This window comes from Zootoca vivipara, chromosome 7, assembly GCF_963506605.1.
Source record: "Zootoca vivipara chromosome 7, rZooViv1.1, whole genome shotgun sequence".
Classification (NCBI taxonomy): Eukaryota; Metazoa; Chordata; class Lepidosauria; order Squamata; family Lacertidae; genus Zootoca; species Zootoca vivipara.
Window position 1 is genome coordinate 15,887,484 of NC_083282.1, and position 13,121 is coordinate 15,900,604.

General features: G+C 41.4%; 1 protein-coding gene across 4 annotated transcripts in view; it reads left to right on the forward strand.

Moving 5' to 3' along the window:
- LOC118088513 (receptor-type tyrosine-protein phosphatase C) overlaps positions 1-12,742 on the forward strand; it is a 78,425-nt gene extending 65,683 nt beyond the window's left edge. For 2 of the 4 annotated variants that reach the window (XM_035122245.2, XM_035122246.2), the window contains 9 exons: positions 296-431; positions 2,097-2,246; positions 2,441-2,531; positions 2,663-2,799; positions 3,346-3,480; positions 4,041-4,163; positions 5,576-5,757; positions 7,073-7,208; positions 7,971-10,052. In XM_035122245.2, the coding sequence (XP_034978136.1) occupies positions 296-431; positions 2,097-2,246; positions 2,441-2,531; positions 2,663-2,799; positions 3,346-3,480; positions 4,041-4,163; positions 5,576-5,757; positions 7,073-7,208; positions 7,971-8,231 (1,351 nt within the window). In that variant the 3' untranslated portion in view covers positions 8,232-10,052. Of the gene's footprint in view, positions 1-295; positions 432-2,096; positions 2,247-2,440; positions 2,532-2,662; positions 2,800-3,345; positions 3,481-4,040; positions 4,164-5,575; positions 5,758-7,072; positions 7,209-7,970 lie in introns of all 4 variants that reach the window. The other 2 variants (XM_035122244.2, XM_060276680.1) reach the window with 2 other exon arrangements.
- The last annotated feature ends 379 nt before the right edge of the window (positions 12,743-13,121 follow it).

Below are 13,121 nucleotides of genomic sequence, written 5' to 3' on the forward strand. Positions count from 1 at the left end.
CCAGACCAACACGGCTACCTACCTGTAACCAATTCTTACTGCTGTTAACCATACCTACAGGGATGCACATCTGATCTTGGTCAGTGTTTGCTTATTTTCCTCAAATAGCTTTAGTAAGTGAATGCATTTCCCATAAGCTGCATATCTTACAGCAAACTCCAACGCAAGTATGCTGGGAAGAAAGGCCCATTTATGTTCAGTGGCCCTAACTCCCACGTAAGCGTGCACAGGATTGCAGCCACAGTTATCCACAATGTATTGTTTTCTCTCCTCCTCTCTATTACCGCCTTGTCAGTGCTGGTGTTGGGCGCACTGGAACCTATATTGCAATTGATGCGATGCTGGAGGGGCTAGAGGCTGAAGGAAGAGTGGATGTCTATGGCTACATTGTCAGGTTGCGGCGGCAGAGGTGCCTCATGGTGCAAGTGGAGGTATGCTGTGAGAGCTTTGTTTGTTGACTATATAACTCATTATGGTAACCTTGGAATAGCCTACAGGTGATACCAAAACAAAGGACCCACTGTTTCTTGTATGTGATTACTAGAGCCTGTTGATGATCCATCCGGTAGGAAGATTGATTCATTCAGAAAATATTTTGGTAGGGTAAAAAAAAAAAGGGGGGGGTCTACTTGTAGAGGTATGGATTCACACTGGGACAGGTGCCAGCATCTCCTTCCCTATATATTGTGGGCCTCTTTTTTTTAAAAAAAGTTAATTTTCTTAAAGCTTGAAAAACAAAGGAAAAACAGTATACAGAAATCAACATCAAATGTCAAGCATTTTAAATGTAAAAACTAAAAGAAAGTAAATAAAGAAAAGAAAAAGACTTCCATTTCTCCTTCTATCAGCCTTAAAAATGGATGCTCCAGAATAACATCTATCTTCTATTTCCCATAAGCCAACCTCTTTTCAGTCTTCATACCTAGATATCACAAGTTCATTGTCCTTTTGGTGCAAAAAATTCCCTAAGGGGTTTCCAATCATTAATAAATGTCAACAATGATTTTTATATAATTAAGCGCGACAACTTTGCCATCTCTGCCAAATCCATTAATTTCAATAACCATTCTTCCATAGTAGGTAATAATAAATCCTTTCATATTTGTGCGTATGACAATCTTGCCTCTTGATTGGAGCAAGTGGTCCATTGCAGTCCCACCCCTTCTCAGTTATTCCAGCAGGAGTGCGTCTCTCTGCTTTCTGGATTTCTTGTGATTAGAGTCTAGTAAGCAGCACCCTGCTTTTCATTGGTTGGTGGACAACTCACTGGTAGGTACTTTGAAGAGCTCACCATAGCTGCCAAGTTATCCCCTTTTTAAAGGGATTTTCCCTTATGCTGAATAGGCTTCCTCACGAGAAAAGGGAAAACCTGGCAGCTATGGAGCTCACTTGAGTTGTCCATTCATCTGTATGGCATGACCACACAAGGTGGCAATTCCCTAAGTGCTACAGAAACAAATGTGGAAGCATATCTTCAAGGTAGGGATGGGGAGGACATTTTCTCTTCCTGAGACAATATGCTATTCTTTGAAATTTGCACTTCTCCCAATTCCCCCAACACCAAATTATGTATATAGTGTGCCTATATTAGTAAAGATAACAGCAGGGAAAATAGCATAAAAATGTCACCTACAGCCCTGCCCTTTCCTAGATTAAAGGGGTGCGTGTATATTGTTTTTGTATGTCATTTTGGTATGTCATTTTGTGTGTTGTTTAAATTGTAAACCTCCCTGTGATCTTTGGATGAAGGGTGGTATAGAAATCTAAATAATAATAATAATAATAATAATAATAATAATAATAAATAGAAGAAATTCACAGTAAGCTGGTGCCGAAATGTGAACTGAATATAGGAATGGAGAAATGAGCAAGACTACCCCAAAGTATACACTTGGCCCTTGCAGAAAGTGCAACCTTATCTAGAGCAAGTCATCCCAGCCTACAGAGGCATCAACTTAATGAGCCTCTGTCTTGTCAGGATTCACTCTCTATTTGCTCTGTATGATGTTGTAGTCATGGAATTGTACCTACATTTCTTTTAACTGCAACTTTACCATCCTGCAACTGGCATAATCTGGAATCCTGGGGAACATTAGTCACAGTACATCTTGATCCATCAAGCTTTGGTTGAATACATCCAGTTTGGAGAAACAGAGGTCAACATCCCAGAACTACACAACTGCCTCAATTACCTGAAGAAGCGAGATCCTGCCAGTGACCCACCTCCACTGGAAGCTGAATTCCAGGTAAATTGCTCTCAGTAAAAGTTAGTTGAATGCATCCCTCTGCCTCTCAACAGCTTATTGTGGGCCCTTTTCATTTTGTTCCTCCTAGACTGAAGTTGGGAAGATCATTGCTGAGCAAAACTAAAGAGAGAAGAATGATGAGTGATTATTTGGCATTTCTACTTAATAATCTCTTCCATATTTAATTCCTTTAGCGACTGCCTTCATACAAGAATTGGCAGACACAGAGAGCAGCTAACAGAGATGAAAATAAAAGTAAAAATCGGAGTTCTGCGGTCCTTCCATGTGAGTATTTGAGGAGGCAGAAATAACTGTAGATTTCACACACTTGGTTTCTGTGACAGACAGAGGGTTGACATTAACTCATTGGAAACTATCTAAATGGCAGCCTTTGTTCTGGCTTTCTTTCCGTGCAGATGACTATAACAGAGTTCTGTTCAAGTGCGAAGAGGAGGGCAGCCAAGAGACTGAGCACGATTCCAACGATGAGGATTCTGATGAGGAAAGCGAATGTGAGGAGCCCAACAAATATATCAACGCTTCCTACATAACTGTATGTATGTTTGGATAACATATCCGTCTCATGGGTTTTAAGTCACATTGATGTAACTATTAGCATTGTATTTTGGCCACAAGTAAAGTCATTTTAAACACTGAACCAGCTCATAAGTAGCAGCCAAGAGGTGAGGCCTGGGTTTTGTTTTGCATGTTTAATGCCAGCTTTATAGCCAAGGTTCCATTTCGGCTGCACAAAATCATAAGGCATTATCACTTACTTTTTCAAAACTAAACCACAAGGTGCCATTAAAAAAAATAAACAAAACTAATGGCGACTAAATGCCTGATATGCAAATGAAGGTGCAGAACAGTAGTTAGCAAATGTAAGTTTTTAAATGTTTTCTACTGATCTCTCCCAACTGAACTACAGATTACTATTCAGCTGTTGCCCTGAATTTGGTTTATATTACAAAGAGGAAAATTAAAAGATTAGGTTTCTTCCTTAACTTGATATGAAATTAATCTCTGTGCGGCGTCATGCATCCCACCATCTATTTATCTGCAACAATTTCAGGTTTCTCTCTCTCCTTTTTTTTAAAAGGGCTACTGGCTTCAAAATGCAATGATAGCAACCCAAGGACCACTCCCAGAAACCATTGGTGACTTCTGGAACATGGTGTATCAAAGAAAAGTGAAAGTTATCGCTATGCTGACGGAACTGAAAGATGACACACAGGTTAGTCTTTATCAGTCTACAATATGGCATGGTGTCTCTTCCAAAGAAATACCAAAACTCATATTTTTCTACTACTGTCACAAAAGTCTTTTGCATGTCTTTTTGGCACAAACAACAATGGAATATTTATTTGACACTCTGCCAGTGTGGGGTGGTGGTTAAGAGCGGTAGTCTTGTAATCTGGTGAACCGGGTTTGCGTCTCCACTCCTCCACATGCAGCTGCTGGGTGACCTTGGGCTAGTCACACTTCTCTGAAGTCTCTCAGCCTCACTCACTTCACAGAGTGTTTGTGGTGGGGGGAGGAAGGGAAAGGAGAATGTTGGCCACTTTGAGACTCCTTAGGGTAGTGATAAAGCGGGATATCAAATCCAAACTCTCTTCTTCTTCTTCTTCTTCTTCTTCTTCTTCTTCTTCTTCTTCTTCTTCTTCTTCTTCTTCTTCTTCTTCTTCTTCTTCTTCTTTCCAAGTGCATCCCTACATTTTCCAGCTCAATGCTACAGTGCTGCAATTTGGGAACCAGTGATTTTATTTTTATTTTTTGCTTTTCTTCAATTTCTAGGAATTCTCTGCACAGTACTGGGGAGATGAAAAGAGGACCTATGATGGTATTGCAGTTGAACTGAAGGATGTCAACCATTGTTCCAGTTACACTGTCCGTACCTTTGATGTAACACACGTGAAGGTAAATTCACAAGAACTGGATTTCTTTCCAATTCCCCCTTTTTGTTGCACTTTCAAAAAAGAGAGAAAACGAAAAGGCAGGGGGGCTGTCATGCACCTCCACTTTCTTCTGTGCGCCCTGCTGCTGCATTTGTAATACAATTATGCCATTCTGATCCATATTTCTGACTTCGGAATAACCAAATAGGGGCAGACCTGAGCCATATTCTCATTCCTTGTTTCTTGTGACATGGAAGCTGCTCTGTATGGTGAGATGCCACACCACAGTGGCAATGCCCAAATGCAAAAACAATCTGGGACGCACAAAGGATGTTGCTATTGAAGTCCTGCCTGCAGGCTTCCTCTAGGTATCTGGTTGGCCACTGTGAGAACAGGAAGCTGGACTTGATTGGTCCTTGGCCTGATTCAGCTGGAATCATTTTTATGTCCTGATGCTCCATTGGTTCCACATGAAATGGAGACAGATAAAGTTAGAGAGTTTTGAAACTGGTAGTCAACATTTTCAGACACTCTTTCAACAGCTGTCTGCAACATGGGACCTGCTCTTCAACTTAATTATGTGAAACAGTAAAAAACAATACTGTAGAAGAAAATGAATGATGGTCTAGACTATGAGAAGTGACCTCGCCTTCTCAATGACTTTAGATTTCTGGAGAGAGAGTCTCTCTACTTCCATGTTATATAGACAGCAATAACAACTTTAAAGCATAGCTGATTTGTTTTCAGAAGCCATTTGCCCCCCAGGTAGAATTCCCAAAGATGTTTGCTTTTTTCTTTTCTTTCTTTTTTTTTTAGAAAAGAGAGACATTTGGTAGAGCTTTCTTCAGATATTTCCCACCGTTTTTCTTTATGCCCCAGAATGACACTATGTCTGGGACATTGTATAGGAAGCAAAATGGGAACTAGGCTACTGTTGCTGCTGGTGGTACCAGCAGCAAAAAAGAAAAGAAAAAAGGGTATGTGTGAGAAATAAACTTTGCAACTACCACTGCTAATGGTGAACCTCGTGCCCCACAATTTCTCTGCCCACAAATAGGATTCGGAGGGGGCCATCTGTGCATAGGTCTACCTTAAGATAAGGAACAGCAGGGTAATTTTTTAATGTAATAAACCTGGCCATGTAACTATGGAATTAAAAGTCACCCCCTTAGATGGCAGTTCCCCAGAATCCAACTATAACCATAGGTTTTGGGTGATCTATGAAATCTTTTGAGGCCTCTTGCTTATCAGTCTTCTTAAGGGGAGAATGGTGGGTTAGCTGAATATCTCAGGAACAAATCCCCAGATATCTTTCTGCACAGGAGTGCAATTAATTTCATTCTCTAAATGGTTCTCAGCCAAATGACTTCCATTCCCTCTGGATTTTGTTTTGTCATCTTTTGAAAAACCTCCCCTTTTATCTGTTTCTTGTAGAGGAAAGAAACCCGAAAAGTGTTTCAGTACCAGTACCATAAATGGAAAACCTTTGTTCTACCAGAGAACCCCAAAAGCTTAGTCACCATGATCCAGGAACTTAAACAGAAGCTTCCACCACCAGATGTAATAGCTGAAGCAAATATGCGGAGCAGCAATGTTCCGCTTGTTGTTCACTGCTGGTAGGTGTAAACATTAGAGATATTGCAACATGCTTTGAGGCTTGATTTCCATTTTCTCTCTCTCCAATTTCTCTCAACATTCTATATATGGTATGGAATTCAGTTTGATTTGTCTATAATGAGTCCAGAACTCTCGTCTTTGGTTTGGGCTGGGTCACACTGTACATTTTCATACCTTGTGGTTACACATGAAAGATTATAATTCTCTGTGCCCTGCCCCCTGCATCTCTCATAAGGCAAGAATAAGAATGGGCAGTGGGTTTATTGTGATGGCATTCACTGGCATAGAGTACCATCATCTTTTTTTGTTGTTTCTCAAGGCAGCCATTTTGTACTGGCGCCCACGGCGCTGTTATCAAGATATGAGTACCAGAACCTCATTTTTTTCCTTAAAAAGGATTGAGTGTAGATCTTTTAAGGCTGATGTTGCAGTTCTCACTGGTTACATAAACTAAGCTGAGCAGAAATTTCTCAGAATGTAGAAAAATTCTGAGATTTTTCTTTCCCCCCTCACCCTCCCCACTAGAAAAAGAATGCCACTTTTAGCTCAGTGAAGGGCTTTTTGACATCCCAAATGTCATTGGAAAATGCCAGAATCTGCTGTGCTGTGTTAGGCTACAGATTCAGCCAGTAAGAAGATGCAACAGTAACACTCTGTTTTGGCCATACTAGACCTTTGAGACAATTGATTTTCATTTCTCATCGTGAAAATGTATTTAGTTATTCCATGCTGCAAAATGAAATCCATAATTTACCATTATTTCAATAACTGGCTATATCCTTTGATGTTCATATTTCAGGCTCTGCCCTGAAAAGAATTAGTAAAATAAAATGTGATCTCATCCAGGTAACAGCCCTTCCTAACTCAACCTAGTTACATTACTGACATTGTACTTTGGCTTGTATTTACTACACATGGCAAGATGCTAGAGCAAGCCTTGAGACTGTACATGGTCTATTCTTGCTCTGTATGAAATATCACCATTCCTTGTATTTCCAATATTCTGCCATTGAGTACCATTGCATATGTATCCAAAGAGCCTAAGTACAAGAGGATCAATGTTTGCAGAAATATAACTATTTGTTGGGGAGATACCCCAAAACAACCTAATGATGCCTGAGCAAGCTTTGTGGCCACTAAATGCTGATTGTTGATATGGAAATGCAGAAAATTGGTGGTCGTGGCGGTCATGGTGTCCTCAATATTTGGCTGCAGGTTCCACTTGTATCATACTATTTCAGAGCATTGCTGAACTTTCTGTTATATTGCTTCTATAGACTAACACTGTTGATTTTCTGGAATATCATTTTGTAGTGATGGTGCCCAGCAAACAGGAGTATTCTGTGCTTTGCTGAATCTTTTGGAAAGTGCAGAGACTGAAGGCATAATAGATGTTTTCCAAACTGTGAAATCTCTCCGTCGAGCCCGGCCAGCAATGATTTCCTCCTTTGTAAGTGAATCAAACTGAGTTGTTATTTGGGAATAATACTACAGATATCACTGCAGTTCAGCAGGTGGATTGAGCTTTTCTTTCTTTCCTTCTTTAATCAATTAATTAAAATATTCATAGCCTACTTTTTAAAGTAAAAGATTTAAGGGGGCTAGCAAAACTTGGCTTAAAACAATAAAAATAGAATAATTAAATGCGAGTGCAGTGAAAATGCAGGCTGGCTCTGTCGGTTTAAGTAATTAAGTACTCTGTTTTAATGTTGAAACCTCATATTTTTTAATGCCATAGATCAGGCATGTCCAACTCTTAAGAGACTGCAATCTACTGCCACTATATAAAAAATTGGCAGTGATTTACCCATTGGATTGACCAAAGTTGTTGAGCTTTTTGAGCTTGCCTGCTATAGATCAAACAATGCTAGATTAATGCAGGGAAGGTTGGTTGTGAGAGCCAAGCTGTCTTTCAAAGAGGCATATCTGCCATTGTTTAAAGAACTTGTGATAAGCTTCCTAGGAACTTGGGCTCCCTGTAGTTTCATTTGATAAAACCCACTGTTTTAGACCAGCAGAATTTGATGCATGATTGCGGGGGGGGGGGGGGGGGAGGATGGGCTAACAAGCCTAGCCACCACACTTTGCCTGTCTCCCAGCCTTCATTCTCCTGCTCAGGGAAACCACTTGAGGGAGGAAAAAGCATAGGACACCGTTGTGCCGATAGTCATTCTGCTTTCTCTTTTTCTTCTTTGAATTCCTTCCTTTTTAGGAGGATTATCAGTTTTTGTATGATGCTATTGCCAGCGTGTATCCTGCCCAGAATGGACAACTGCAAAAAAACCAAGAACACAAAGTGAATATTCCAAATGATGTAAAGGAAGAAGGGGTTATTGTTGATCTCTGCCTTCCAGTCCAGACAAGTGGGAATAATGCAGAAAAGCACGAAGAATCTAAAGCCAAGGATGGATCGAGGGAAGCAGAAAATTCTTCCAATGGACCCACAAACCCAATTTTAACTGAAATAGCCTAAAAGCTTAATCTTCCCTTCCCACTTCAAGGCTTCTGTGCATCCCACAGATGGTTCATTCAGCAGCAAATGTTGGGGGAATGTTCTCTCACTCACACAATCCCAAACTCTTGTTTTCTTTAGAGAAAGTTTTTTTTAATGAACTCCTGAAAAGATTGTTTCCCCGCAAAGGTACGCAATAGGTCACTTGAAACTTGTAGATAGCTTCAGCATCCTGTGAATTGTGCATGTGTGTTTGTGTGTAGAGTTGCCATTTTTAGTCCTTTGGTGATATTTGTATTCTTTGGTGTGTGTGGTGGTTTTTTTTTTTAATTGTATAGTATCAAGCTCTCCCCCCTTTTTTTTACAAGTTGGTATTTTACATAGCACTGAAAGAGGAAAGGAAATCTTAACTTGTTTTTGTTTGTTTTAACATAAGAGAAAATCGCTAGTACAGTTTAGATACGTATCACCAGTCATATGCAACTACAGATTTAAATGTACAGGCAGATATGCAAAGCAAAGTGCAACACTTCTAGTTTAAAGACACTCTTAATACAAGGTTGTGATATAGCAGATGAAAGTGAAGATCAAAGTGTGTATGGGGGGAGGGGGGTAGGTTTAGAAAATTACACTGGGCACCCCTAGGTACTTGTTCTTTGTTGGTATCTGTCTCTCTTTGGAGACAATGGAATTGAAGGCACCTTTGGGGGTGAACTTAAACTGTTGGAAGGTTGTAGAGACCCATACAGGAGAGACATGTAACAGCTGGGGCTGATGAAGGCGTAAATTATATACTGTTTGGGGAATATGCCCGCTGGTGAGCAGATGGTAGCATTGGTGCAAATACAATGCATACACAACACAATGCCCATTGTAGACATGGAGCATTTCCTGATACAGTGGTACCTCGGGTTACAAACACTTCAGGTTACAAACGCTTCAGGTTACAGACTCCGCTAACCCAGAATCATAGAATCATAGAGTTGGGAGAGACCACAAGGGCCATCCAGTCCAACCCCCTGCCAAGCAGAAAACACCATCAAAGCATTCTTGACATATGCCTGTCAAGCCTCTGCTTAAAGACCTCCAAAGAAGAAGACTCCACCACACTCCTTGGCAGCAAATTCCACTGCTGAACAGCTCTTACTGTCAAATAGTACCTTGGGTTAATAACTTTGCTTCAGGATGAGAAGAGAAATCACGCAGCGGCAGTGGGAGGCCCCTTTAGCTAAAGTGGTACCTCAGGTTAAGAACAGTTTCAGGTTAAGAACGGACCTCCGGAACGAATTAAGTTCTTAACCAGAGGTACCACTGTACTCAAGTAACCGTACTGTTTCAAGATCCTGCTATTTTTTAAAGACTTGCATTTCTCCAACCAGCCTCAGGATGGCACTGTGTTCATAGATATCCAACTGACTGTTCCCCTTAGGATGTGCAAAAAGGTCGCTTGTAAGTTATGAACGTTGAATGTTTTGCAATTTGCTAGATGGACATCAGTCAGTTTACTTGGTTTCCACATGTTATCACACCTGAAACATTACAAACACACACACACACACACAGAGTTTTCTCTGGCTTGAATGAAGCTTTTCTTAAAATATGTTTTCTTTTTATTCTTGTATATGCTATTCTTTCTGAAATTATGCAAATTTTATATGAAAATAAGTTTTATATGTTTTATTTCTATTTCTACTTTGAAATAAAAATAATATATCTGATAAAAATAACCCCTCAGAAATTATTCTGAGGCATAGAAAAGGTTTGGTATCATTGCAATAAACAAGGTGGATTGGATTTTTTTTTTTTTAACAGGCCATCCTAAATTGATGTCTTCTGCAACACAAAATGTATGGTTTTCAGGGCCAAACTACATAGCTGTTACAGGGTTATTAGCATTTATTAGTCACTCAAAGCAACTTACAAAAAGTTGTAGTGTGGGCTGTACAATTCGTATTTGGGCTCTGTCACTGAGGAAAGCGAATAGTATGAGCGGCGTTCATCTTGCTTTCAGGCCAAGAGAGCTGGCATTTGTCCGGAGACAGCTTTCCGGGTCATGTGGCCAGCATGACTAAACCACATCTGACACAACGGAACACCGTGACGAAAACCAGAGCTCACGGAAATGCCATTTACCTTCTCGCTGCAGCAGTATCTATTTATCTACTCGCACTTGCATGCTTTCAAACTTCTTGGTTGGCGGGATCTGGGACAGAGCAACGGAAGATCACTCAGTCACAGGGATTCGAACCGCTGATCGGCAAGGCCAAGAGGCTCAGTGGTTTAGACCACAGCGCCACCTGTGTCCCTTGTATCTAAACCTAAATCACTGCAGACACAAGGCTACATTTTGCAGCCTACTTCTGCAGACGGTGCGCATTACTCCAGCACACTTTCGCAAGTCAGATTGCAATTATTATTATTATTATTATGCTTCCCTTAATGTTCTTGATATTTGCCATGATCAGAAAGTAAAATATAAATGTAGGCCTCCGGGTACAGGGTGGTGTATAAGTTGAATAAATAAATAATAAATAAAATAAAATAAAGCTTAGGGAAAAATTGGTGTCAACTTGGGTTCCCCTACCTGGAAAACATCTTCACTAGCCCTGACCTCCATCCAGTGCTAAAAAGAGGGCTAAGGGCTAAGAAGAGGTAGGACACCAAATGTCACAGCTTGTCTAATAATTACTTCATGGTAATTTTCCTTGGGTATGTAGATAGTCTAAAACCTGGGAAAATAGCAAGGCATCAAATATTCTAATGGTAATTAGGCAGGAGCAGAATTAGGGTCAAGCAGTAGATGAAGGAAAGGTGGGGAATTGTTTTACACCAGGTGGGGAGGTAATTAAAAAAAATATTAAGAGGGACAGCTGTCCGTCTGTTTCAGGTGCCCAAAGGTACAACTACATTGTTTGTCCACTAGGCTGTGCTAAAACATTTCAAATAGAAGTTCATCTTTAAAACAAGAAGTGCTTTGAGACAAATACTTAGGAGGCTGTGGCAGTAAACGTCTGCTGGAAACTTTTGTTTCTGCAAACCTACCCTAGCATAGAATCTAGCCTATGTTTGTCTTAAAAGTTTTACTGATTTTATCTGTTTCTATTATTCTCATGTCTTAACAGTGCTGTAGATTTCAGCTGTGTTTTATAGAAAATTTTATTGTGCATGGCACTTAGGGATTTTTTTTTCTAAATAAGTAAAATAATATGGCAAGAAGGATGAAACCAGTGGTTCTTAAATCACAGCCATTAGTGCAACTGACAGTGAGATTGAAGTTGCACCCTAGCCCCACTTACCTGGGAGTAAATCCCATTGAATTCAATAGGACATACTTCTGAGTAGACATGGTTAGATTGCACTGTAAGCCAGGGAGGACTTTTATGGTGCCACTAAACATTTGCAGGGGCTTTGCTTAACATGGGTGTGGACAAATTGAGGTCTTCTTCAGCTCCCATTAGCCGGCATGGCCAAAAGTCAGAGATGATGGGGTTTTTAGTTAAACAACAACTGAATGGCCTCAGCTTCTCCATCCTTGGTTTAAAGGACAAAAATAGAGTTTCACCCTGTTTTCAAGCTCAGTGGGTACTATCTGGATGAGGGACTCACACCTAACTTTAACCTGTGCATGATCACGGCTGTTTTGTGTGTGCTTCTGCTACTGTCTGATCAAGACCCATCTTGACTACTGTCTGGCCAAGTCCGGAAGAACTCCCTAAGACCAATTTGCCAAGAATCAAAGTATTTCCATAATGAGACTCCCAATCCTTTTGCAGAGGTCTGCAACTTGGTTTTTTTAAAAAAAAAATAGTGGAGGGGGTGTTAACCCCCCTCCAAGTCCAGTGCCTCCTCAATATGCATCATATTTCCTTCATGACAAAACAATACCGGTGCATCTATATGTACATTAAACGGAGCCTTCTGCCAGGGCCTTGAATTTCAGTTTGTGGTCATTGCTTCCTCTGACTTCATAAATGTAAGATGGAGGATAAGACAAGGAAAGCTTTTAGCTGCATCTCTGCTGAGGATGACACCATTCTAGTGGCCACGAGAGGAGAGTAGGAAGTTAACTCACTCCCCGTTCAGATACTGTATTTGTATGGGCTTTGCAAAGACTTGCACAGTGCTTGCCTTTGTAAGGGAATGTGCAGAACAGTTGGAAGGGACCCTAAGGATCATCTAGTCCAACCCCCTGCAATGCAGGAATATGCAGGTGTCCCATACGGGGATCAAACCTGCAACCTTGGCATTACCAGCACCATGCACTAACCAACTGAGCTCCAGTATGAGGCTCTAAATCGGGTGAGAATGCCCCTTAGAAAGCCCTGTGCCAAGCCTGGCCTGGCCTGGCCAAGTTGCTGCCACTTCCAGCCTTGGGGTGGGGGTGGGGTTTGCACCTGCCAAGTGCTGCATCAGCCAGTCGGGCTCCCCACTGCATGGGCTGGCAGGGCAGCATGGCCCCGTGAATCCTCTGTGCCCTGCACTCACCTGGCGGCAGCAGCAATAAGGGTTGGGCAATGCAGTGGGTTTTGTTTACCCTCTGTACCCCGGGCACCAGCAAAGGACACAACGGTGCTGCCCTGTGCTGTGCTTTGAAGTCCTGACAATAACAGGAATGGGGACCCTGTGACCCTTGAGGTGTTTCTGGACTCCAACTCCTGGTAGCCCTAGCCAAAAAGGCTAACAACTTCTGGAGGGCCACAGGTTCCCTACCCCTGCCTTGCTCCTTTGGGTCTCAACGGAGCCCCTCAGCCCCTGACTTAATCCCAAGCCATTCCATCATTGTTGCCCCCAACACCTCTTTCCTACAATGTCTTCTAGGACCCCACACATTCAGGGCTGCAGCAGGTCACCTACAGGAGAATGACGGGCAGTAGACTGTCCCACCCTACAATTTAATCACATAGTATTTAA